A 27740-nucleotide genomic window follows, 5' to 3' on the forward strand; every position below is an offset into this window, starting at 1 on the left:
CATCATCTACCGTTACAGCATTCCATTTTCTCCCTCTGCTCTTCGTTCTTTTCTTTTAGAGCTCCTTCAAGAATTTCTATCTCTTCCCTCCACAATCCAGCAAAAATCCCCTCCACGAATCTCATTCGCTGCGCGCCTTTTTGAAATGTTCCATTTTGTATGGCCGTACTTCCAAGCGTTCCACTTTCATTCCACATTCATGCCGAGAGGGAGAGAGTTTTTGTTTATTTTGTTCATCGCTCAAAAATGGGGCGCAAAATGAGCGTAAGACTCTCTTTTTGACTCCAACCGCGTGCCATGGAAAGGTATGGACAATAGGCAAAAAAGGCCCAGCAACATTTCATAGACTTAGCCACCTCACCTCACCGTGTCTTATGCTGTGAATGCTTACAAGCGCTGTAAACAATCACGGTATGTTTGAGAATCGGGGTGAATTTTATCTTGCATGCGTTTGACTCTCTGTGCCGTTTCGCCTGCTGTCCCTTACCTTTTCCTACCGTACCGGCAACACGGTGGCCAGCAACATGAGTCCGAAACATACAAAAGCGAGGACCACAAGAAGTGGGAAAATTTGTCTCAAACATTTTTTTCCGCGGACCCGTAAACAACACCATCTTGTCGAATTTTTTTCTGAATTATTCAAAAGTTCAAGTTTTTGGTCGACCCAAAGGCCAAAAACACAAGTCCAAACCTAAGAAATCTTTTGGTCGAAAATATTCAGTAATTTGAACAAATACGGAGAAGATCGGAAATTACAATTGAATTGCGTGCTTGAGTATTATTTAAACAAGAACGAGAATCGGCAAAACAGCAGCAGCAACACCAAACGGCCCTAAGCAGTTGAGTTCTCTGCGCGCCAAAAGGAAAATCCCAAAACAAAGAACGATAGAAAATGTTGTCCTTTTCGTCAAATTTTTTCTGTGTGTGAACGTGAAGAACCGTTGTGCCTGTGGCTCATTGTGTGTAATAACTGTAAACTGTTCAAAATCAAAGTGTTAATTAAACAAATAATGCACCAGCAGAGGATTAATCAAATAACAATACCTGTTCCAATCTGACAAGAAGAAACACCTATATCGAGCAAAGATAAAACCAAATAGGAGTAGTGGCAGCAACGGAAGGAGACATCCAGTGTTTACCGTTGTCTTTTTCCACCCAAATCTCCGACCCGCATTCGCTTGCGGCGGTCCCCTCCGGCCTCCTCATGAAATGCAAAAGTTGGTCCAATAAATTCAACAACTTCGTCGTGCGCCGATTCAAGGCGTCAATCAAGGTAATAAAACAATAACTGTACTGTTCAATAAATTAATGTTAAGAACACTTACTTAGGGTTTTTACAAATGAGCAAAAACACAAGCAAGGCTTGGAAAATCCGAATGGACAGAGTCTTGTGGAGATGTTAAGACTATCCACAAGCTAGTCAGGAACAAAATTAAAACACAATTTTGCAATTGTCTTGGACATTTTAATATTTTCTCTATATTTAATTAATTCTGGAGTAAAAAAACTCCAAGTCCAGGAACAACTTATTTACAAAAAAAAAAAACTTCTATTAAAAACAATAAATTCAGTAAGAACCGCTTTAAAGCCCATCAAAATAAAACTGAATTAATGCAAAACGAAATATATACCTACAACAAAAAAAAAAAAACAACATGCACCGATGTGGGTATATTGTTTTTAAAAATAGACATTTATGTATAATTAAGTTTCTTGACATCTGGGAAAGGGGTGGGCCATAAAAATAAAGTCTCCGTGTCGCTGCCGCCTGTCTGCCAGACAGAGTCAAAAAAACGGTAAAACAATTTATTTCAAAAAAAAAAAAAACCGTAGTTAAAACTGCTGGAATACAGCTCCCTTTTGACATTTAAGCAAACAAAAGACTCAAAAAAAATATAATAAAGATACTTAAAATGTATTTGAAAAGATATATATAATTAATGCTGGTTTTCGACATTAAATAATCAATTTGATGGCGATTAATCTGTAAAAAAGAGTAGTTTTGAAACAATACAAGTTTGAATGGCAAACGCGGCCCCATAATAATAAATCATCTATTTATTTAATTTTCTTTCTCTTGTCTCCTTACACTGCCCCTTCCTTCTCTCCACCTCTATCTCTTTCTGTCTGTCCGTCTGCAATCAGCCAAATGTGAAGTTGTTTACCTCTCTCCCTCAGTCCACTGCATCACATATCTCACCCATCTTCCTCTGTCTCCCTCTCTTCACTACTCATCTCCTTTACCATCTTCGCAGTCGACAACATTTTTTTGTACCGTTTCCTTTTTGCAAAACCAAAAGAAGATGATGAAGCAGTGGAAGAGGAGGAAAAGGAGGAAGCAGACAACGCAGACGCCTTTCACTTGCATTTCTGTTGCTCATTTTTTTTGTTTTCTTGTTTCTTTTATAGTTATTATTTGTTGTTATTATTACAAACACACACACTCGTAGTTGCACTCCCTCACACACACACACACACACACACACGTGTATTTGATAATATTTATTTACATTTTGAAGTCTGCCGCCGCAGCTGCGACGTCAAAACGTAAACGTAAAACGTCAGCGCCAGACGTCGGCGTCGCAGTCGCGCCGCTCATGTTTTGTTTACTACACGACTCTCCCTCTCCTCTCTCTGTCTATCTTTCTGTTGTCTGTCTTCTTCTTGCCCTCTTCCTCTGCTGCTCTGCCTGTTCCACTTCAGTTTTCCTTGCGCCTCCCTCTTCCACTTCTTCTGCCATCGTGTTTCTCACGCATTTTGTTTTGACCGCACTTCCTTGTTGTCTCTGTCCCACTCTCTCGGTTGTTCCGTTTGTTGTTTATTTTTACATGACTTTCGCAGTCGGTCCGCTCTCTCTTTGCTTCTCTCTTTTGGGTGCATGAAAATTCCTAAAATTCTTTTTTCTGTTTTCTCGCCTCTTTTGTTTTTGTCACATTTTCCAGCGGGAAAAACTAGTTTTTCCAGCAGCGCCGCATTCTTTTCGGTCTGTCTCTCCCTCTCTCTCTCTCTCTCTCTCTCTCTCTCTCCCGTTCTGCTTCTTCTTGCTTGTTTACAGTTAGGAATGCGGTCGCTCTTTTACAACTCAGGGCGAAGAGAGCGCTTCGCTTCTCTTCTTTTGGGATGTTGTTCATTTTGCTGGCTGTGTGCGAGAGCGAGATGCAACTTGTTTTTGGCTTTGGACTTTATTTATTTATAACAATTACAATGCAACAATTACAGCAGCAATGAGCGACAGGGAGAGAGAGAGAGAGAGAAGGAACAAGCCAGAGCAGAAAAAAAAACTGGCGCGCAACTTGTTCGCCTTGGCGCTGGCGGCGACTGCGCTGCTTTGGCCCCATTTAACTTCACGAGCGCCGCTCTCGTGTGCTCTCGCTCTCGGCTGTCTTCGGGTTTTGATACTGCTTCGTTTTTGGGGTATCCACATGCTCTTTTTTTCCCACTGCTTAGACTTTTGGGGCGCTTTCAACCGAACGAACGTTGGGCTCCCGCGGATCGTCGGAAGCACACACCTATACATTCAAACGGCCGCTGATAGCCACACACTCGCGCGCATACACAAAGTGTGGTGGTGTTAGGGCCCCCGCAGTGCGATTAAATAATACTCCACAAAAGGCCAAAAAAAAAAAAACAAAAAATTACATAAAATAGGAATATCACAGAGCCAAAGAGAGTGCATTCGTTCTCTACTCTCAAAATATTTTTTTGAAGTGTTCGTCTCCGTGTTGTGTTCAAATGTTTCAAACGAAGAAATAAAAAACAAATTGTTTTCATTAGTCAAATTACGTATAGCCGAAAAAAGTACCGTTCCTATAAAAAATACACACACAAGCGTATTTATGCATATATGTACAGTAAACGTTCCTGTTCCGTTTTGAAACCGTCTTGCTGTCGCCGTTATACAAATTTTCCTACTGCGTCTCGCTGCCCATCAAACGAAACGGAATTATTCTTACGTTGCCGATACGTTACGTTTGCTGTTTTTACTCTCGACGTAAGCGTTTAAACAAGAAAAACATAAATTAATAAAAATACTTAATGAACATTTTTTATGTGAAAAATCAAAGCAAAAAAATTCATAGACACACATACTACATATAGAGACGAGACTCGCGCATAGCCGAAAAATACGCGCGCTTTATGGCACAGTGTGTGTGTGTGTGTATGCGACAAAAAAAAACCTCTTCTTTACCTTCGCATACAGCCCCCTCTACACCCCCTCTCGTAGTGCGTGTGCCCATTGGAATTTGTACCCGTGAATCGCAATTACAACATACACAAACAGAGAGATTGAGAGAGGCAGCAGCAGCCTCTCTCTCACTTTAGTATTCTACGCCTCGCTCGCGCCTTCTTTCATACCTCCGACTCGCTCTGGCCTACTGCTTGGTCTTACTGCTTGCTCTCCCCATTCTAAGCAGTTAAAGTAGAGAGAGCGAGCGCATAAAAAGAGAGCAAGAGAGTTTTGTAATACAGGGCGCCACAAGCAGTGTGGTGTATGTTTGTGCGTGAGAGTGGGAGCAGGAAAGGAAGACTTGCATTTGCATTCTTGTTTTGCTTGCACTCGTCTCTCTGTCCCCCGTCCCCCTGCCGCGCTCTTGGCATTTTCATTCATAAGCGCATTTTTACTATTTTGTTTAGAGAGAGAGAGAAGCGAAGCGGCAGCAGGCAGGCCTTTCATTTGGTGACAGTCCAAACACAAAATTAAATGTTCGAAATTTCTGTTTAAATTGTATATTCCTCCCCCCTTTTTTTTTTATATCATGGAAGGTTTACCGATTCTGCAGCAGGTATGGTGCTATATATCGGGTTTAACCCAAACCTACCTCACGCCATACGTATACCCAACATTTCGCCGATTAAATTATGCAAAACATGTCGTCTGAGAGGGGGAGACAGGGACTACGGATCCATCGTCTGATCTGTTCCATCCAATAGAAATCAAAAGGCGTTGGCTAAAAATACAAAAGAGATTGTGGACTGAGAGGGGGAGGAAGGGGAAGAGGCAGAGGCAGCAGGAAAAAAAGAGTAGCAAAAGGCGCAAAAAATTTCCGCGAATTTTTTATTACCGTTTTGTGTATAAAAAAAAAAAAGAAATGTGTGGCATGGTATGTGTGCCTGCTGATGCCAGGCGAGGCGTAAATACCACGCCCACATGTAGCTATGGCTGTAGGTTTTTCGCCTCCCCCACTATCTGGGCAGAGGCGCTTTTTATGATCCGTAATTTGGACGGGGGCTGGTCCGGTCCGGTCCGGTCCGGTCCGCATAAGCCAAAAGAGTATTAGTACCCTCCAGTACTCTTTCAGAATAGGTAATGCGGGAATATCCGCTGAGGGTCTGGCAGATCTAACTTAACTCCCGCCTCTCCCACGCACCTGGCCACGGGTCGATTGGATACCATTCCCCACTTCTCCAGCAGCAACAGCGGCCATCTCTTGGAAGGATAGAAGAAAGGAAGAAAGGAAGGGGGGCTTGTTGTTAATTCAACAAATAAACCAAAACCCACATTGAAATGTTAATAATAGTTTTTGTTTGTTGTATGTTTGTGTGTGGCCTCGCTTAGCGTTTTTTTTTTTTTTTTTAATTTTTATGTGGTGCCAAAATTAAAAACATTTGCTGTATACATATTTAGCAAGTTTTGGCTACTTTTTTTTTTTGCAATACCTTGAGAGACCACCAAACCAAATCAAACCCCTCTACCCGTCTACCATCCCATTTGCCTGTATCTTTTCGTGTTTTAATCAGAGATTCTCTTCGCAGTGGCGTTTGTGGTTGCATTTTTTGTCTTTCAATTGGCTGCATTCTGTAGACGAAAATCTTATTTATAAATATAAATTGAACACAAGACGACGAGGTGGTGGGATCTCTAGATCTGTGTGGTGTGTGGTGTATGGTGTGGGGTGTGTGGAGGAACATCGTCGTACCCCATCCATTGGCGTTGGCCTGGCAATAAAATAGATTAATTTAAATGTCATTTTTGTCTAGACGCCGCAGACAACGCGACAAAACAACGTCCGAGAGCAGAGCAGTGGCAGTGGCAGAGGCAGAGGCAGCGGCAGCGGCAGAGCGTTTTCTTCTATGTTTATAGATCAGTTACATATATGTATATATGTATATCTACACCCAGATATCTTGCTGCCGACTCTTGTCATATGGTGGATCTTTTGCTGATACACGCCCACTCTTGAAGCAGGGGTGGGGGAAACTTTCGATACTCTAAAACTTTTCCTCAGCATTATTATGGATCTTCTTATTGTTATTATAATAATATTTGTTGTCTGGGACCCCCCGCCCCATGCAAATGAGTGGCGGCGTGTCTTTCTCTGTCTGACGTAAAGGAACAAAATCTGGTTTAAAAACCTCCATGTAATGGACAACAAGACGATTTGGAATTTTGGGTATTTCCTGTTTTTTTTTTTTGGTTTTTTTTTTTTTTGTATCTTTCTGTAGTCGTTTTTTGTTGGTGGATTTCTGCCATTCACCAATTGGTTTCTTGACCAGTTTTTTTTTGAGCCGCTGACGCAGATCGTCGTCGTAGTCGTCGGCTTAATTAGCCAAACAGTCGCCAAAAAAAAGGCCAAAAAGAAACAACGAGAAAGAAAGGCAAGATTTTGGGTTAAACGACGCTCGAAATACTCTTTTAAGAACGATTAAGACTTGGGATTTAGTTGTTCCGTTATTGTTAAATATGGAATTTAGGTTCAGAAATATGTCCAATGTGCTGTACAATCCTGATTCATCAGTAATACCCTTCTTTAGAGGGTATCTTAAAAACTAGGTTGGCAACTTTTTTTTTATCGCTGCGTTGAAGCGGCGGCAGAGTTCAAATATCGAAGAATTTTATGTTTATTTTGTTTAGATTGACTCGTGGGTGTGTAGAGCACCCCGATAGGAGGGGGGTCGGGTTCGGGTTCGGGGATGTGGATGTGGATGTGGATGTGTGGCATGCCGTTGAGGTCATGTCTTAACATAGGGAGAGCGAAGCATAACAGAATACAATTAGCTGGCTCTCTTTTCCTCTCTCCCTCTCCATCTATCTGCTCGCCCAATATCTCTGATTTCCATTTCTGTGTGCGTGTCTGAAAAGTAAACCAACGGCATTCCAATGTGTGTGACGCACATAAAGATAGGGAGAGACAGCAACAGAAAGACTGTTTTCATTGACGAATGCAAAGAATGCTTATGCTATCTCCCTCGATCCACTTAATTGATAATACACCTGTTGGATGGCCCTGTGGCCCTTAGGTTTCTTTTTAGTTGGGGCCTTCCCCCTCGCTCGATCACTAAAATAGATCGTTCGATTCTTCTCGTTATTTGCTCTCCAAAGCCGAAGCCGAAGCCAAAGCCGATGCCGATGCCGATGCCGAAGCCTGGCTGTGTCTATGGGGGTCTGGTCTTCCATTTTTATCTCCGATCTCTTTGTTGCTCTAAAATTAGCTCCAAGCTTCAACTTTCATTGACGCATTTGCTCACCTTGTTGTTTTTTATGGCTTATTGAATTTTTTTTTGTATTTAAATTTCATTTGTTTGGCCAGTTTATGGTTTGCTATTTATTAATCTGCTTCCATTTTTGAGAATTTGCACATTTTATTTAATATTCGACTCGGTTTCGTTTTGTGAAACTCTGTAGGGTGCACAAGTCAGCGTGATGGACTGCTTGCCGGTCAAGCATCTCGAAGGCGTATCACATGACTGGCGACAAATGTTTCGCAAGTAGTTTGCTATTAAAACATTTCAAATTGATCGCGCTCTCAATATTTTTGGATTCTATTTTTTGTTGTTGTTATGTTTTCAACATTTACCCCCCGCCATCGGCTTAGTTATAACTTTGATTCCCTCCCAAGAAATCACGCCACAACAATCTGTGTCTCGCATAATGAAACCGAAAAAAAAACCCCGCTAAACGAGAAGCAATAACAAAGGCAGAGGCAGAGGCAGAGGCAAAGTCCGCGAGCATAAACTTCTAATAGAAATGTAAACAGGTGGCAATGAACTTTATTATATTTTCATGCTCCAAGTCCTTGAACCCCGCCAAAATCCCACAAAAACTAAAGCGTAGAAGAAGCACAGAGCACAGAGCGGAGCAGAGCTTCTGCGGCAATGAACTTGACGACGTCAATGGCGGACGGACGGACCATTGGGCAGACTCTGTTTTTGCTGTTGCCTTTTGTGGACCTGTTCTTGAGTTCCGCTTTGGAGCGCGCTGCTTCTTCTTGTGTTATTGTTTGTCTTTTTGAGCGGCGGGTGGACGGAAGGACGGGTAGACGGGAGGGCGGGCGGCCTATACCTCTGCGCAGCAGAAACTTAATTTATTGCGTGTTGGGGTCCGGCCACTGTTGATTAACAGAGTGGGGAGCCCTGCCCATGTTAAGTTAACAGAGTTGGAACTGCTTTAAACTCTGACCTGTTCTCATCCAGATCGTTCTCTGTCTTCTCTCCTTGCAGAGCAACGGTACACAACAACAGCAGCAGCTTCAGCCCTGCAGCGGGGCCAGCATTGCAGCGGCCGCCACCATCGTCTCGGCTGCATCTTCGAGCAGCAGCAGCAGCAACAGCAGTTGCAGCAGCATTGAGCAGACACAGACGTCGTCGCAGCAACAGCAAACGTTCAACATTGCTGCCACAACAGCAACGACACAAGCGGCTACCATGCCGTCGGCAATGGCCAAGGAGAAAGCCACAACGCCAGTGTCCTTAAGCGAATCGAATTTCATGGAACTGAAACTGAAAGAGCAGCTGGTCGTCGTCGTTGAAGCCATGGCCGCCACCACAGCGGCGTCCCGATTGCAACAGCACACGTGCGGCTGTGGGGCAGCCTCTGCCACAACTATCGGCACCGGCAGTGCCACAACGACGATGACAACAACGGAGAACAACAACAACAGCCGCTATGGCAGCAGCAACAAGTATCTGACAAACGGTAAGTGTGAGAGGAGAGTATAAGCTTCCCTTATCAACATGTGGCAATGATTCCATTCTCTGTTCTCTGTTCTCTCGCAGGCCACACATCGCCTTTGGCAGCAGCGGTGGCCAGCAACAGTTCGTCTGTTGCCTCGACGCCGCAGTGCAGCAAAGTTTGCTGTCGGCATCAGTACCAAAATGGAATTTCCCACGAATTGAGGCAGCAACAGCAGAAGGACCTCCTGGACATGTTGCAGCAGCATCAACAGCAACAGCAGCAGCAGCAGCAACAACAACAACAACAGCAGCAGCAGCAGCAGCAGCAACAACAACAGCAGCAACAACAGCAGCAGCAACAGCAACAACAACAGCAGCAGCAACAACAACAACAGAATCCTCCGCCTCGCAGATCCCCAAATGATTTCATCTTTGGCCGCTACATCGGGGAGGGCAGCTTCAGCATGGTCTACCTGGCGGTGGACATTCACTCGAGACGCGAGTATGCAAGTAAGTACTCGATGAGAGAACAAAGACAAAGAGAACCTTAAGCAGTAACTGTAAAAGAATCAACCGTTGAACGGACACTGTCTACCACCCACCCACTCACCTCTTGAGCTACAAGGCGTGGCTACATTTGGCATTCACTTTCGCTCTGCCGCTGCCCGCCCACAGCATTTGTATGGCCTCTGCTTGGCGCCAGCGCGAGAATGCGGTCGCCATGTAGACAGCGACAGAGACAGAGACAGAGACGGCGCCGTCGTCGTCAGCGATGCCTGTCACCTGCTTAGCAGATATCTTGCCAACAATCGCCGCCGCCGCCGCCATACAAATACACTCCCCACTCGCGATTAGTGCATATGAATAGAAAATGCTCTCCGCTGATGTGCGATTCTAGAAGAGAGAGTGATGGAGAGGAGGGGCAAAGACTGATACAAGTCATAGAAGCCTAGATTAACAAAAGAGAGTGCAGCGCAATCAGCAGAGAGGACAAGCAGTAGAAATAAAAGACAGACAGAGAGAGAGAGAGAGCGCTCAGGACAGCAATCGTGCGGCTGCTGACAGGTGACAAAAGTGGCGCAAGATCAATCACTAAACTTGAGGAAAATTATTCAAATCGTTATGAGAATGTTCGTTTGGTAGACAGGATGCTGGCATTTATCGTAAAGCAACACCTTCAATGACTATGATCTAATCGAAAAGACAATGGGCATCCTTGTGGGGTGGACAGCGAATGAGACCTTTAGAATATGGCTGACGGACAAGCAACAAAGTTGTCGCTGGCACAAAAATAGCAAGCATATCAGTGTCCACTCACGTGACTCTTTTGTTATTGGTAATTTCATCACTTCGCCTAACAGTTTTTATCAGCGAGCAGAGAGCAAACAAATAGCCCAAACACACACCGAAACGCGCCTGAATTTGGACGTTAGTCTGCCGCCTCTCCCCTACCCTACCCTCGCTATCAGCATAAGTACATCAGTAGGCGGCGGCGTCTGCTCTGATAACGCCCGCACGGTATTGACGCCAGCTTTATTCTCGTTTTCTTTCTTTCCTTCTTTCTGTTTTTGCTACGTTTTGTTTATCGATTGGAAACCAAAAGCCGCCTAACTGTTGTTGATTGACGTTAGTGCGGGTACGGACTCTTGCACTCTCCCTCTTACCCTCTCTCTGTCTCTCTCTCTCGCTCTCTTTCTATCGCACACAGGCAAGATCAGCTGTTTTGTGTGATAATCAAGCAGTGGTGTCGGTCGGAAAGCGTCAACAAGTTGACAAGTGTCGCCAATCTGGTTCGCCTATCCCCAATCTCTTTCTCCCCCTCCGCCCCGTCCCACCCCACCCCGCCACGCCACACTCCACTTTCATCTTTTATTGCAATTTCAATTAACAGCAAATAAAGTTGTCTGGAAACAAGTAAAAGCAGCTGTTAGTTGTTGTTCACTAGATTTCTAGAGGTTATATACATATAGATTGTACATATATACCCACTTATTTTGTTCTACCTTGTTGTTTATTTGTGTTAAGCCAATTTGTTTAAAGATTTTTCACAGTTGTTGCTTCGCTTTGTGTATGGTGCTGCATGTGTGTTCTTGGGTGTGTGTGTGTGTGTGTGTGTGCAAGTGTATGTGTATGGGGTGGCAATGATTTTGCCATAACAGCAAATCAATATGCCCTGGAGCAGCAGCAGAAAAACAGGGGAACAGAAGCCCCGGCACGTGTCGCATAAATGCAAACACCAGCAAAAACCGAAACAAACAAAGTTGTAGAAGCGTGAAAGAGTAAGGGACGATACGAGGAGGGAGCGAATGAATGGCGCGTGGCTGGAAAATGCAATTGCAACTAAGCTCATTTGATAAGCAGTGAAGAAGCAGTAGGGAAGCAGTTGGCAACAAGCGGTATAGTGCTGAAAGCAGTCCAAATGGTAGTGCACAAGGTGCATTAATACACGGGGAGGCATTCGGAGAGATAGGCGTAAAATATGCAACTCAAAGATGGGGAATGTCCCACCATACTTATACTATAAATACACCAGGGGAATGCAACAGTGCTTTAACCGTTTTCACTCCCTCTCTCTAAATATACACATACATACAACTAAAATTTATCTCGCTTTGCTGGCTTTGTGCCCCATTTAATTGCATTTAAAACGAAAGGCAATAATAACAAAGTCAAGTTGTATAAAAATAGAGAAGCGCACACGCATACGAAAGTCGTAAAAACTTTTCCCCCAACGAACGCGTGTGCCTCTCTCTTGTGGCGTCTGGCCTCTGGGAAATGTTATGAAATCCCCAGCAACAACAACAAAAATTGATAAACAATTTGAATAAACAAAATTAGTTTGCACTTTTGACATTGAAATCGTCGTGTTGCAGTTGCTGTTGTTTTTGAGCGGAACGGCAGTAAATAGTGCAACAAATGTGGCAAATATTGACAGTTCTGAAGGTCAACAGATTGGTGTCCATTTTACGCCTCCCCCGCCCCCACCTCCTACTATACATCGATTGAAACATTATAGTAGGCCAAAAATGTCTAGCAACAAATGTTGCCAAAGCTCTTTTTGCCTCCCACTTGCTGCTGCCCGCCGCCGCAGCCTTTTCCTTTCCATCCATCACACACACTACTCACCATGAACGAAGCAGTTTTCGTTTTCATTTTGTGTTGTGTGACTACGCATTGCGTACGAGTATGCGTGTGTGTGTGTGCGTGTGTGTGTGCTTCGTTCAATGACGACAACTGCGGCGTCTATTTGACGCCATACGAAATTCTCCTATGCCATAGGCAGGGGCTGGCTTTTCACATTGCCTGCCTCGGTATTTCATCATCTTTTGCAACAACACACAACCACAAAAATGACGACGACTAGAAGTATATTTATTTTTCATTTACCTGAATGAGGGAACGGAAGATTTTTCTCAGTAACACGTGCTCTGGTTCTGCCTCTGTGTTTGATGCTTCTTACAAAGCGCAGATAATCCTTGGCGCAGACGTCACTGGTTTAACAAAGAGAGATACAATATAGAGAAGAGCAAGCAGCAGCTGCTCTGCTTGAATGATTTCCTGGAATTTCTAGCCGCAGCGCGAGAGCGAGTGCGATACAGTTAGAGCTGTGCACCCACGCAGCGTTTACACTTTGAACTGCTTGCTGTTTACAGTAGTGTCTAGAAAATTAGCACCAGTTGTTGTTAATGCTGGGTTTTAATGGGAATTTAAATATTTTTCAAGTACTCTTTCGGGGTAGGGGCACACACCTCCACCTCCCCTTTTGGGCCACTGAACTCTCTCGAACTCGTTTCGCCTTTTTCTCGTGTCGATTCTTGTCTCGAGTCTCCCTTCAGGAGGGGGTTGGAGTGTCGGTCTGTCTGTTTCGTGTTGTATTTTCTTTTCATTTACCTTTATAACAGCGCTCCTTGGCCCCTGTTCTTTTTTCTCCTTTTCGTTTCTTTTCTGTATGTTTTATTTTTAATTACACATTTATTTTTGGACAGCAGCTGCTGCTGCGCAGTCGCAGCTGGCTGAGGCTGAGGGCAGCAGCAGTCACAGCAGCAGGGTATTCAACTGAAATAGTCTGCCTCCTCCTCCCCACCTCTCCGGGGGGGTACGGTACTCGTAGTAACATGATATGGGCCCCGGAATTAGGTCATTCAACCCGAATCCTTTAAGCTTTTGGCTTTTATCTTTGGCTGATTCATAATTTTGTTCCGTTTTTTTGCACCTTGCGTTCCGAGTTCCCTTGTGTTCTTTTTTTTTTATGGCTGCAGCAGCTGCAAAGGTAGTCGAAGAGAGGGGGTGCTGTGGTAGATGGGTGGCAAGTGGGTGGCCTGCTAGTGCACGTGCCAAGGACATTTCCACGGAGCGGCTGTGCCGCCTGACGACGCTTTATGAGCAAATTAAATAGCGCCAGGAAGTCGCGAGAAGCAGCAGTAGATGTGTCCCACAGGCCTGACAATGTTTTTTTTGGTGCCACTGTATTTCTTTTATTGCACACGCACACAGCGAAACTGTTGTCCCACATTTGTGCCGCCTCTCTCTCTCTCTCTCTCTCTCTTTGTCGCTGTCTATCTTCTCGTTCTCTGTGTGTGGCTAACAGTTATATTCAAAATCCTTTGCGTGCAGTCAATATGTCGCCAGTGGCCCCCACTTTACACCCCCGCTGACTCCAAAGAGCAATAAACTTGGTCAAAGATTGGCGAAGGGGGAGAGGAGTAACAAAAAAGGAGAAACGAAACTCCCAAAAACAAAATGATTATGACACACACACACAACATACACGCACACACGTGGAAATCACTCGCAGGCTCTTTGCTCTCTTTCTCTCTAATACTCCACTGCTCACCTGTGTGTGTGTGTGTGTGTGTGCTTGTATTTATTGGATGTCCCCCTGGTCACATTTTGGCCTCTGCTTCATTCTCCCTCTCTCTATATTTCTTTTCTGTGTTTCTTCTTTTTGTGCTCTTTGTGGAAATATTCAAATTAGGTTCCAGCGAACCAGGCGCCCAGCGTTACGTCATTGAGAGCGGGTTGCGCGTTTGCCAATTAATGAAATTGAAATTGGAAGTGGAGAATTGGCAAGGGAACACGAAGCAAAAGATTCATTTGTGACACATTTTTGTCAGATTTATGACACCAGAAAGACAGAAACGCAGACAACAAAGATGCCGGCAAACGCCTTCGCAGACAGACAACGTCTTATATTATACATACAAATTAAACAACTGCGGTAGCGGATTGTGTTTTTAAAAAGTTTTTATTTTACTTCGAACTTCACTGATATAGATTTAAGTAGAGGGTCACAAAGGAATTCCGGGCCAAGGGATTGCGCGATCTTAATATTTAGCTAGACTTTGCGGTGTCGCTGCTGGATCAAGACTGGTTTGAACTTTCTGATCTTTGCATCGTTGATCCCTTTCGGGAATCGTTTTTCTATAAACATTTCAATTGATTTCGCCATCCCGAGTATTAGATTTCGTCATCCAAAGAGAGAACTGTAAAAGGCCTAAAGTGCAGGATCTGCAGAAAGCCGGGAGTGAGATTGTTTATGAGAAGCCGGGTGTGGGCAAACATTGGTTTTCCATTTAGGCGAGTGTCAAAGAATGGGATTGCGGCGGGGGCGCTTGAGATTGTACATCTTAGAAATCAATTAGGCGGAGGCCCAAGATTGAAATTGTTTTCGTTTTGGAAAACCAAAGATTGTTTACAACTCGTATAAGAGCTCAATGGAATTGGGTACGTTAACTCCCCCCATTCTTAAATGTTTCGTCCCGATACATTTTGAAGTTCTGATAGAGCTCTAATTTCTTCTGACAGTATTTGAATGTTGCTTTCCACTATTTCTTCTGACGGTATTCTTATTGATTTAATAAGTACAAATTTGGTTAATTTATAGCAGAAGTAAAATAACATTAACAATATCAAAATGATTAAAAATAATGTTGTTAATGGTAAGGCCGTATTACCTAATGTTATAAGGGGATTTAAAATATTAACATTATCAAAAGAAAATTGCTTATCATTTGATTGTATATAATCAACTAATTCAAAATCGCTATATCTATGATGCGATATATATTTTAGAATTTTACCCTTATCATTTATGTGGCTTATATTATTTATTACAATTGTGTTGTTGAATATAAGGAGATACGATCCTAACAAAGTAGTATTGTCTACGATATTTTTGCCTGAAACTAATATGGCACCATCCTGAATGATGTCTATTTCTTTGTTTTTTTTCCCTTTTTTTAGTGCAGTTGGCTTTAAAGCCATTAAGTAAATTGGTGAAACAGGTACTCTTTAAATTTATTTGTGCGTAATTGTTAAAAGTTTCACTTTTAAAATTATTCATTAAATAGTATTTCTCCTTACATTCACAAACTTTTTCACTTATAACTAACATTCCATCATTTTGTGAGATGGCTCTTGCATGGTAAAACTTGCAAATATCTTTAATTTGAGGATATTTTATGTAAATGATTATTAAATCTGCATTTCGAATTATTTTAACCGTTGCAATGTCCAACAGATCAGACAGTTCAACATTATGTTTTTCATGCTTATAAATGTCCTCTATTTCGTTTTTATTTAAAATTTTTGTATTGAAAATGTTTACTTTTAAGAGGGTTATGGTATCAACTAAATTTAGTAGGTCAAAAGTTATTAATTTTAAACGATGCTTTCTCAGTATCGTTTCTTCATTGAAGATGACATTCTTTAATGAATTTGATAGCAATTCAATTTCTTTGAAAAATTTGGAATTTATTACAAATTGTTTATTATTATTTTCAGTTAATTCATTTACTTTATTTTGTATTTTCAAAAAGTCGTCATGATCAGGGCTGCCTGCTATCCATTTCCAAATGGTACCTAATTCATTTATTCCCCTTTCTTTCCGTTTTGGAACTAATTCTGAAATCATTAATTTTAATAGACTTAAGTCCATTGATATTTCCCACTCATCGTCTGAATTAATTGATTTGTTGACATATTTGGATTCTTTATCAATTATCTCTCTATAAAAACTCAAATTAGTAATATGGAAAAGTTCAGCGTATGTTTCATAAGTGTAAACGTCTCTGTCGTCTTTGAGCAATAGATAGTCACTATGCGTATAGTCAATTACTTCCGCAGTCGTCAATATAACAAAAGTCAGTATTAGTATATTCGCATACATTTTCTGGAAAAAATATTTAATATTTGATGTTATCTTTATGTATAATTCTGTTTCTATTGTTGATTATAATTTTATTCGGTCGATTTTCCTTAACTACCTGCTTTTTGTATCGGGATTGAAGTTTATTTCTTTCCCCGAATTTCTTTTCATAGACTACTTCTCCTATTTTATAATCTTTTTCTCTTCTATCTTTGTTATGTATCTTAAGCATTTTGGTCTGAGCTTCCTTAAGTAATATTGGATTATGTTTGTGTTCTATTTTGTTATACAATATGTCATATGGCATTTGATTGGTCGTTGAATGTATCGTCAGGTTATATTTCAGTGCCGCCCTTATTATTATTTCTGAATAATCTGTTAGATTTAGTTCATCCTTGATGCACCGCGCTATTTCTGTTAGTGTGGAATGTACCCTTTCTACCTGACCATTTGAGGTGCTGTGTCTGGGATCAGCATAATAAATAGTTAAGTTACTTCTTTGTATGAATGATCTAAATTGTGCTGAAGTAAAGCTTGGTTCGTTGTCAGTCATTAATGATGTTGCTAACGGAAAGTGTTGTAAAATTTCCATTACCTTATTTTCAATGTTTAATTTACTTTGAATTTCCTTGACCACCAAGTATTTGGAATAAGAATCTATACAAGTTATGAATGTTAGGTTTTGGGCATAGTATATGTCTAAGTGTAATTGATCTCCTTCTTTTGCTGGAATGGGAGCTTCCCCAATTGGAATTTTTACAGGGTGTCTCCGATATTTGTTTTTGTTACAGATCTCACAATTTTTTATATATTCTTTTAATTTTTTGTGCAGGTTTGGCCAATAATACAGCTTAGTTATTTGTTTGTAATTTTCGTCTAGTCCTCTATGGGCTCTGCAATGTGTTTCTTCTATAATTATAGCTTTATCTTCTGAATTTACTACATCTTGGAGGAACTTTCTTGTGAAGAGAAATTTATTTATGAAGTTTTCCTTTAGCTTATTTTGGATAAGGTATAAATCTTCTAAAGTGCAGTGTATTCCTGTGGTTAAGTGAGGCTGAATAAATTCTTTTAAAATGATTAGCAGATTGTCAACCGTATCAAATTCAATAATATGTCGGGTATTTTCATAAACTCTTACTAACTCATGAACTGTGAATCTCCCTTGCGCTAATAGTAGCTGCTGTTTAAATTGGTTTAGAGGCTTGCTAGTCTCTTGAATGACGTTTTCGAAACTACTCTCTGCTGAATGCTGAGTATTTATGTCTGATTCTGATTCTGTCTGGTCGACATCACTATCTGTCATATGATTTATTTTAATCCGAGATAACGCGTCCGCTACTACGTTAGTTGAGCCTGGCTTATAAATGATTTTTGGTGTGAAACTTTCTATGAAGTAATACCAACGTTTCATTTCAACATTTGGATTTTTTTGCGACATTGCAAAGGACAAAGGTTGGTGATCTGTATGTATTTCAATTCCACTCACTCCGTATAAATAATTTCGCAAATTTTTTAATGCCCATACAATAGCTAATAATTCTTTTTTATTAGTAGCATATAATTGCTCGGTTTTACTTAAAGTTTTAGAAATAAATGTTATGGGATTCCCATCTTGCGACAAAACTGCACCTATTGCTATGTCCGATGCATCTGTGGTTAATGTGAATTTTTTATTGTAATCTGGTTGTACTAATTCAATATGTGCTATTAAACTGTCCTTTAAATTATTAAATGCTCCAATTGCTGGTTCATCCAGCTGTATTAATGCTTTCTTGGATGCCCTTCGTGAAACTTTCCCATTTACTCCGCTCAGATATTTTGTTAAAGGTTTGGCAATTGTGGCATAATTTCGGACAAATTTTCTGTAATACCCTGTTAGTCCTAAGAAGCTACGTAGCTCTCTGATATTTTTAGGAATTGGATAGTTTTGTATTGTGGAGATTTTGTCTGGATCTGTTTTAATGATATTTTGGGAAACAATGTATCCCAGAAATTTGGTTTCCAATTGAAAGAATTTAGACTTTTCTAGTGAAATTTTCATGTTAGCGTTTTGCAATATCTGAATTATATGAATTAGATCTTTATAATGTTGTTCTATAGTTTTTGAAAATATTATTATATCGTCCATATAAACGTGACAAGTTTTCCCAACTTGTTCTCTAAGTATATCGTCCATTGCCCTTTGGAAAATTCTGGGAGCGTTCGTCAATCCCATAGGCATTCTTAGAAATTCATATTTGCCGTTATTTATGGAAAAAGATGTTTTTTCAATATCTGATTCCCTCATTAAAATCTGATAGAAACCTGACTCTAAATCAATGGCCGAGAAATATTTTGCTTTACCTAAATTGGCAAGGATTACTGAAGGATCTTGCATAGGGTATCTATCCGGTATAGTGTTTTCATTAAGTTTCTTAAAGTCTATTACTAATCTATGCTTAGGAGTTCCGTCCTTATTTACTCCCTTCTTTGGTACTACTATTACCGGTGAATTATATGGGCTTTTACTAGGTCTGATTATACCTTCATCTAACATTTTACTTATTTCGTTATTAACGAAATCGTTAACCGAATAAGCGTATGGATACTGCTTGCCATATACCGGTCTATCGTGTTCAGTGTTAATCTCTCCTTTTATATCCGTTCTGAACGGTAACTGTAAATTTATATTGGCATGGTCTTCTTCGATGATAGATACCATTTTCTCTCTGAGATTTTCTAAATTGTCCTCTTTGTAGGTTATTGTGTTATACAATTTCATTTTTTTCAATTCAGAATTTGCATAATTTTGAATGTCGGATATTTCTACGACGGCGCGTTCAGGATTTTTGCATCCCAAACTTTTAAATTGTTTATTGTCGGATAATTCAACGACGGCGTGTTCAGGATTCTTTAATCCCAAACTATTCGAACTTTTAGTGTCGGATAATTCAACGACGGCGTGCTCAGGATATTTTAATCCCAAACTATTAAAACTTTGGATGTCGGATAATTCAACGACGGCGGGCTCAGGATATTTGAATCCCAAACTATTGACGGATAATTCTTCGTCGGCGTGCTCAGGATTTTTTGATCCCAAGCTATATAAACTTCCTTCTACCTTTACTGAATCGCTTTTCATTTCTTTTTCTTCTTCAAAATATTTTTTTATTATATATTCCTTCAACGGAAGGATGGTTTTTCCTTCTATAAAGGTTAATTTGTTTAAAGAAAGGACCTCGTCATATATTAGTTTCTCCTCATTGTCTTTATAACTTAAAGTCCCCTTTCCTGTATCAATAACCGCTCCGATTTTCTTTAATAGGTTAAATCCTATTAGTAAATCTGCCTCCATTCCATCTATTTCATAAAACACTTGCTTTGTGTTGAAAATTGTTATATTATGGAAATATTTAATTATTGAAAACCCATTCACTGTAGCAACTTTCTTATAGATTGGTAATTCATTTTTATTGTCGTAAATTCCTTTTTTTATATAACAGGAAGTTGCTCCCGTATCTATCAAAACTTTTAATTCTCTGTTTATTTTTTTGTCTACTCTTTTTAGGTAGGGCAGACCTACTTCGGGGGCTGATCTAAAAAATGATCCTCCTCAATGTTATTTATCCTCATTGCTTTATTAGCCGGTTGTTCCGACATTTCGTTTAGTTTTCGTTTCTGCGCTGGATTGTCGTTAGACTGATTATTCGGGACTACGTTTGCCCTAAAATGCTGGGCTTGGCTATAATTGTTATTATTTCTCCTAAAATAACCGTTAGTATTCTCCCGATAATTTCTATTGTTATTATTTCCCCTGAATTGATTGCTGTTCTGTCGGTTCCGGATTTGTATAGATTCGTCTACCTCCATTGGTTCTGGGGCCTGATTTTGTTGTCTATTACCCAAGAAATAGGGTTGTCCCCAAGACATGTTATTCCTCTGCAAATCCCTTTTTTGGTCGAATGGTGAACTGTTAGTCCTAGGTTGTCGTTGGTTGAATCTTAAGGTATTAAAATTATTATTCCCTGAATTTCTGGGACCGCTGAATTGGTAGGCAAATTGGGCCCGAATGTTATTAGATTGCAATTCCTGTACCTTTGCTAAGGCATTCGGTAAATCTGGGGGATTCAATGAAAATAGGATTTCAGCAATGCCGCCGTTTAGGCCAGTGACAAAAATGCGTAAGGCATTGTCTCTAATTTTTTTATTTGATTCCTTGGTGATCTCACTGTCCTTTCCGTGAGTCATTATTGTCTTATTTATTAACAAGGTCATTTTCTTGTTAACCTCGTTATAGAAATCTATAATTGAAAGGTTCCCTTGTCGGAGAACGCTTAATTCCTGTTCTATTATGTAAATAGGTCTCTTGTCACTGTAAACAAAGTCAAGCCGTGAAAGTATGGCATCAAAATTTAGAACTGTCCCGTGGTTGGTCAGTGCGTCATGTGCTGGTCCTGTTATTTTGTTTCTCAAAATTGTTAATGCAATATAATATTGCTTACTTCCTTTCTTATATAACTTCACTGCAGTTTCTGCAGCTTCCCTCCATCCTACATATTGGTTTAATCCACCATTAAAAATTGGTAGGGATTCTATTACCTTCAATGTGGTGTCGTCTCTTATTGTCTCGTCTATTGTTTCTGCCTGATAATCCGATACCTGATCGGATTTAGTTTCTATTTGCTGTTTTAAATTTACAATTTGCTCTTGTACTTGTGAAATTTGAAGTGCTATCAATTGTTTGACCAGATCTGCTGTGAGATCGGTCCTTGCTTGAGAGTTAATCATTTTTAGTTTTTCAAAATCTAAAGTTAGCTGATCCACTTTTAATTTTTCTTATATGTTAGTTTTTATAATCTTATATATCCTAATTGAACTTATATATTTATTAATACAACTCTTGCTCACGAAATATCCGGTAGGGGTCGTCCTTCTTAGTTTGGCAGATCTTCGAACGGGTCTTCCTTCTTAAATTTCTTTGCTCAGCTGGGTCTTCTGGGGGTCTTCCTTCTTTGGCTTCGCTGATCGTTTCACTTTCTTTGTATTTTGGTTTTGTCGGTTTTGTTGGTTTTGTTTTTTTAAAAACTTTGGGTTTCTTTGGTTTTTTTTGTATTTACGAATTGCCTTGATTAGCTTTTTGTTTTATTTGTATTTTGCGTTGTATTTGTATTTGTATTTGTATTTGTATTTGTATTTGTATTTGTATTTGTTTTTGCACACCCTAAGCTCCGGTTTGTTTCCTTTTTATCTCACTTTTTTTTATCTATATCACACAGTCACTCCGCGTTTTTAATTTTGAAGGATTTATTCCATTAATTAATTGTCCTTCGGGTTTCGGCACGACGCAACACTTTTATCATTCGGTGCTTTTTAGACAACGTCGCCCCACGTTGGGCGCCAATTAAACAACTGCGGTAGCGGATTGTGTTTTTAAAAAGTTTTTATTTTACTTCGAACTTCACTGATATAGATTTAAGTAGAGGGTCACAAAGGAATTCCGGGCCAAGGGATTGCGCGATCTTAATATTTAGCTAGACTTTGCGGTGTCGCTGCTGGATCAAGACTGGTTTGAACTTTCTGATCTTTGCATCGTTGATCCCTTTCGGGAATCGTTTTTCTATAAACATTTCAATTGATTTCGCCATCCCGAGTATTAGATTTCGTCATCCAAAGAGAGAACTGTAAAAGGCCTAAAGTGCAGGATCTGCAGAAAGCCGGGAGTGAGATTGTTTATGAGAAGCCGGGTGTGGGCAAACATTGGTTTTCCATTTAGGCGAGTGTCAAAGAATGGGATTGCGGCGGGGGCGCTTGAGATTGTACATCTTAGAAATCAATTAGGCGGAGGCCCAAGATTGAAATTGTTTTCGTTTTGGAAAACCAAAGATTGTTTACAACTCGTATAAGAGCTCAATGGAATTGGGTACGTTAACTTACATACATATGTGTGTGGGCTGCATTTGGGATCGTTCTCACCTGGCGGTCATATTTCCCTTTCACACAAGGGGCAACAATCCCGTTTAGCTTCCAGCTAATTCCAACCTAAAAATAGTCCCCCCCCCCCCTTCAAGTGATCCATTTCCTTCCTCTTAGCGATCGCTCTCTATCTCTCTCTCTCTCTATTCCGCTCTCTGCGCTGTACTCTCTTTGCTGCAATTCACAGTTCAAACACCTCTCTCTTATGCTTGAGAGTCAGCAACGGCCTTGCGCCTAATTGAGCTAGACTTGAGCTTAAGGCTTTAAGACTCTCTCTCTCCCGCTCGCTCGCTCGCTCTCTGTCTCTCTCTCCCTCTCCCTGACACTGTTTACAGCAGTGTCCGCTCTCTTGTCCAGCTCTGGCTATGCTTGCATTTTGTTTCTATTCCTTCTTCCCATTCTGGGAATGAGTACAGTTTATCTATTTGTCTCATTTTTGGTCATTGTCCTCCAGTAAGCAAGCAGCAGCCTCTTTATTTGGTTCTATTTTTAGAACTCCATTTCACTGCTTTACCGACTTGTTGGATGTTTTTATGGCCACAACAAACCATTGCAGTCAGTCGCTCTTAGCATCCCCCTCTCCCTACATCTCTCTCTCTCTCTCTCTCTGGCCATTCTGAAAACCCGTTAAGCTGCATTCCTGGGGACAGCAACAGCAGAAGCCACTGCGCTCGTGTTGCAGCAACAAGTTGCAGTATGGACTGCATTCTGTGCGCATTTTGGCGCGTTTTACCAGAACTTCTAATCTCTGTTTGAGAACTGCTTGTATTGTGTTTTCAATGGAAATTTTTCAACGCTTACATTGTTGTTGCCGCCAGACGAAAGCAAAAACAAAGGGTAGACCCAAAAACCGATCTGTAGATAGAGCGACCAGGGAGGGAGAACGAATTTTTTTGCAGAGGGAGCTTTGGACAAATATTTATGCTTAGACGGCGCTTTGCTTGCTCTGCTCTGTCGCCGACTCTTTCGCTCCCATCTGCAGCTGGAGCCCCCAAGTTGGTGTTTCTGCTCTGCTTGCTATTTATTTATGTGTGTTTACTTTCGGTGCTGCTTGTGTGGTTGCTGCTGCTGGTGCACACATGCTGCAAGCAGTGTGGCCAAGTTCAAGGCTATGCTTATCGCCGAGGCCGTTAAACCTTAACAACGAAAAATAAAAGAAAAAGCGATCCGAACCGAAATATCAGAAAATAAAACACCGAGCAAGCCAAGCTCCGCAAATGGCGCGCAAAAAATTAAAATAAATAATGTGACTTTTTCAATTAAAACGGAGAAAAAGGCCAAACATGCACAAACAGGCGCGCAACAAAATAACGAACGGTAAACGAAGAATACACGCTGCTTGAGCGTGCTCCAATTCCAATTTCAATTCAGATTCCAATTCCATTGCAGTCTAAATCAAAAGCACAATCAGATCTACAAGATTATCCTATCCGATGGGATTCTCCCCCATAGAAGCCCCTTGTTTTTTTTTTTGCGCAACAACTTTTTGAAGGTCAATTTTATTTTTACGCACTTTTATTGTTGCTTCTGTGTTCTATTGGGAAATTTAAAACGCATAAAAAACGTTTTCGCTTTTTCGATTTTTCGTTTCTATTTTGTTAATCTTTTAATTGCTGTATTTTGTTTTTCCTCTTTCGTGTTTATTTTGTTGCCACTCGACCGACGACTACAACGACGACTTATCGCCCCCTGATGTTTTTTAGACTAGATTCCGATTCTATTTTTCTTTTTTCCTCCTCTTTTTCTGTTGGCATCTCTTTCCCTCGGGCGAATAGTTGTTGGCAGATCGTTTTGTTTTGATCTTGATAGAGAGAAAACGGCAATAACAACACACATACTACAAGGAAGAAAAAAAATGCAAAAATTATCTTGAAATTTATTTTTGCCTATAGATTTGTGATTGTGGATTTGTAGGGGGACCTCACCTCTATATGGTATGTGTGGGCAGATACTATAGTAGTTGATTCTAGTTTATTATTTTTAGCTTTGTTTTTCACTTTTTTTCCTTCTTGGTTTCGAGAGAGAGAGAGGGGGTGTTATTGTGTCAATCAAAATGGGGAAAAGTACCGCAAAACACTAAATTGACACTGCTTGACCGCTGGAAAAACGGCATAAAGGAAAACACTACTGCATGACATGTCCGCCAAAGAGAGGGCGGCGGAAAAGGGAAGAAACTACTGATAAGCGGCCATAACTCTGGAGAACCGTTAACCTCAGGCATAAAGAGCGGGTCTGTGAGCGAGAGGGAGGCGGTGCCAAAGCTCAAGCCCAAAACTGTATCACATCACATCACATCTCCTCCCTTTCTCTTCTTATGTTTTCAATGCCGACAGATCTCTGTATGAGCGGCGGGGCGCTGCTTCTCTCTCCCTCTCTCTCATTTCAGTTCAACAACCAGTTTAGAATTTCTTCAACTATGGCTCCTTCTCTTCTTAAGGGAAGTTCATAAAGGGGGAGCAGGGGGAGATCCGCTCAGAAACAAGTTCCCAAGCGCGCTCGCTTTCGTTGGCCCCGCCAGACGCGAGAATTCTCTGTTAATTTAGCAATTTGAGCAAAATTCCTTCCTTCTTCAATTCGGCTTCTCCTTTTTCCTTACCGATGTATGTAGCTCCATTCTCTCATGCTCCCGCTCTTCGGCTGTCTGTGGCCATGTTACAATCTCGCTCTCTCTCTGTCTCTGCCGCTCTCCGCTGCTGCGGCTTCATTCATTTTAATAAATCACAGCAGGCGATAGACAGGGATAGCAACATTTGTAGATAGATGGAGTGGACTGGAGTGGAGTGCGCCTCTCTTCTTGACCAGCCAACAGAAGCGTCACATTCGAAGTGGCACAGGGGGAGGACTTGTATCTCCTTGGTCTTGTATCCAAATGGACTTTGACAGCTCTGTCGCCTGTACTCGAACTTTTTCTTTCTTTTTCTATGGCCGCTTGTGTGTTCTGTGTGTGGTGTGTGTCTGTGCCTGCGTGTGTGCGGTTTTATTATTCTCACGCGTACATTTTGTGTGTTTTCTGTGCTTATTTGTCGCATTTTTAATTTGAATTATTTAATGTTCCACATTGCAGTTGTTGTTGTTGCTTTTGTGTGTGTGTGTGTGTGTTTTTTGTGGTTTTGTTGCCAAGAGCCGGTGCTCCGATGATTGTCTGGCATTGAAACGAACAGCTGTTTCCGTTACCGTTATCTATGGTACAGATTGATACTAATTTCCCACTATCTGCTTGTCTTTTTTCTTTACAGTTAAAGTCTGCGAGAAGCGGCTGATCCTGCGCGAGCGCAAACAGGACTACATTAAGCGGGAGCGCGAGGTGATGCACATGATGACCAGTGTGCCCGGCTTCGTGAATCTCTCGTGCACTTTCCAAGACCAGCGTTCGCTCTACTTTGTGATGACCTACGCCCGCAAGGGCGACCTTCTGCCGTACATCAACCGGGTGGGCAGCTTCGATGTGGCCTGCACCCGTCACTATGCCGCCGAGCTGGTGCTCGCCTGCGAGCACATGCACCGCCGCAACGTCGTCCACCGCGACCTCAAGCCCGAGAACATCCTGCTCGACGAGGACATGCACACTCTTATCGCCGACTTTGGCTCCGCCAAGGTGATGACACCCCGCGAGCGTGCCTTTGCCTCCGAGCACTGTTCGGAAACGCGGCGCGGCAACTCGGACGACGATGACGAGGACAGCGACAAGCTGATCTACGATGACGAGGAGTATTACGACAAGGATTCGGAGTTGGATGATGGCGATGACGATCAGCAGCACACCGCCGACGAGATGGACTCCCCGCGTCACCGCCAGCGCCGCTATGCTCGCCGTCGCAAGGGCAGCTTTGTGGGCACCGCCCAGTACGTGTCACCGGAGGTCCTGCAGAACGGCCCCATCACGCCCGCCGCCGATCTGTGGGCATTGGGCTGCATCATTTACCAAATGATCTCGGGCCTGCCGCCCTTCCGTGGCACCAACGACTATGTCATCTTCAAGGAGATCCTCGACTGTACCGTGGACTTCCCGCAGGGCTTCGACAAGGATGCCGAGGATCTAGTCAGGAAGCTGCTCAAGATCGAGCCCCGCGACCGCCTCGGCGCCCAGGATGAGTTCGGCTACTACGACAGCATCCGTGCACATCCCTTCTTCGCCGGCGTCAACTGGGAAACACTCCGCCAACAGACTCCACCTCCCATCTACCCCTACCTGCCCGGCGTCAGCCAGGACGAGGACTTCCGCTCCAGCTACAGTGTGCCCGGGGATCTGGAGCCCGGTCTTGATGAGCGCCAGATCACCCGCCTGCTCAGCGCCGAACTGGGAGTGGCCATGCCCGCCAAGCGGTCCACAGCTAAGAGTAAGTCCCATCTATTCGGCCCTCCTTTCGTGAGCAGCATTCTAACCTCTCCATGTCTCCATCTTTCCCTCCAGACTCCTTTGACTTGAGCGATGCCGAGAAGCTGCAGCGTCTGGAGCAGCAGAAGACTGACAAGTGGCATGTGTTTGCCGACGGCGAGGTGATCCTCAAGAAGGGATTCGTGAACAAGCGCAAGGGACTGTTTGCCCGCAAGCGTATGCTTCTGCTCACGACTGGACCCCGCCTCATCTACATCGATCCAGTGCAGATGATCAAGAAGGGCGAGATCCGCTGGAGTCCTGAACTGCGGGCCGAATACAAGAACTTTAAGATCTTCTTTGTCCATACGGTAAGTGTTGTGGGGCACAACGGGAAGGACTATGGGACATAGAGGGACGACCCCGGAAGCATGCAATGCGAGAAGTTTGTTGAACCATTCGACGGCTGTGCTGAGTGGTGACGTCACAGCCCCATTCACACGCCCACTAAAAAAAAAAAAGCCATTTGAGCGGCACTTTACGACTCCGGCACGTGTTGGCGATGAAAACAAATTAAATGCGGCATTGAAAACTGCACACGCAACACAGATAAAAGCGAGAGAACTAGTCGGGGAAGTCGGGGCAGTGGCACTGCCACTGCCACTGGCACTGGGCAATGGCAATGGCAATGGCAGTGGCAGTGGGTGAATGTTTCCCAATTCGAGCGTCTGACTAATCTCTATTCCTTTTCCTCTAAATTTTACAGCCGAGTCGCACCTACTACTTGGACGATCCCGAGGGCTATGCCATTCACTGGTCCGAGGCCATCGAGAATATGCGCAAGCTGAGCTACGGCGACTCCACCTCCTCATCCGCTTCCTCATCGGCATCGACGTCATCGTCGTCGACGGGAGCCGCTACCATATCCTGCTCGAGCCGCAGCAGCAACAGTCTGGCTGTGGCCGCCGCCCACTCGAATTCATCTGCCGCCTCCTCGAACAGCTCTCCAACGGCACGACGCAGCTCGCCGGTGAATGCGCTCGGCAGCCGGCAACAGCAGGAGGCGAAAACAACGGGGACGTCGCCGACAAAGAAGACGGCGTCCAAGTGAGGATTCGGACGCGCACGCGGATGCAAACGCGATTGTAAACTTACGACTAGCTGTAGCAATGAGAAATTCAATTCTAATTTAGACGAAATTTAGTGCAAAGCAAAGGCAAAGCAGCAGAAGGAAACGCGGTGATGATGATAATGATGATGAATATGAATAATGACGGGGAAAACACATAAAGATAAAAATTTCTAGTGCTAATTAGAACCCAATTTCTGTTTCTGTTTGTATCGTTTGTCGATCGTCGATCGTTTGGATTGCTCTTAGGGCAGAGAATACTAATATAACTAAAGCTAAAAGTAAAATAAAACTAAAACTAA

At 42.3% G+C, this 27740-nt stretch overlaps 1 protein-coding gene across 2 annotated transcripts; it reads left to right on the plus strand.

Annotated features, from left to right (window-relative positions):
• Positions 1-637: 637 nt before the first annotated feature.
• Positions 638-27740, plus strand: LOC6601047 (3-phosphoinositide-dependent protein kinase 1). Of its 2 annotated transcripts, none has more exons than XM_026993890.1 (6): positions 638-1273; positions 8440-8914; positions 8995-9402; positions 25231-26331; positions 26406-26680; positions 27076-27740. In XM_026993890.1, the coding sequence occupies exons 1-6, from the start codon at positions 1205-1207 to the stop codon at positions 27418-27420; spliced, it is 2673 nt and encodes an 890-aa protein (XP_026849691.1). In that variant the 5' UTR covers positions 638-1204; the 3' UTR covers positions 27421-27740. The 2 variants fall into 2 exon arrangements, with proteins under 2 accessions (XP_026849691.1, XP_026849690.1); XM_026993889.1 differs by lacking the exon at positions 638-1273 and adding an exon at positions 3863-3991 and having other exon boundaries at positions 27076-27739.

The sequence above is a fragment of the Drosophila persimilis genome, unplaced genomic scaffold (genome assembly GCF_003286085.1).
Source record: "Drosophila persimilis strain 14011-0111.01,24,50 unplaced genomic scaffold, DperRS2 tig00000977-arrow-arrow-pilon, whole genome shotgun sequence".
Lineage (NCBI taxonomy): Eukaryota > Metazoa > Arthropoda > Insecta > Diptera > Drosophilidae > Drosophila > Drosophila persimilis.

What these genes read in the sequence shown, in the direction of transcription:
- LOC6601047 (XM_026993890.1), top strand. Translation starts at nt 1,205, where the DNA reads ATGAAATGCAAAAGTTGGTCCAATAAATTCAACAACTTCGTCGTGCGC. An exon ending in GATTCAAGGCGTCAATCAAG is followed by an intron (nt 1,274 to 8,439) that starts GTAATAAAACAA and finishes CTCTCCTTGCAG; the next exon opens with AGCAACGGTACACAACAACA. An exon ending in AGATCTTCTTTGTCCATACG is followed by an intron (nt 26,681 to 27,075) that starts GTAAGTGTTGTG and finishes TAAATTTTACAG; the next exon opens with CCGAGTCGCACCTACTACTT.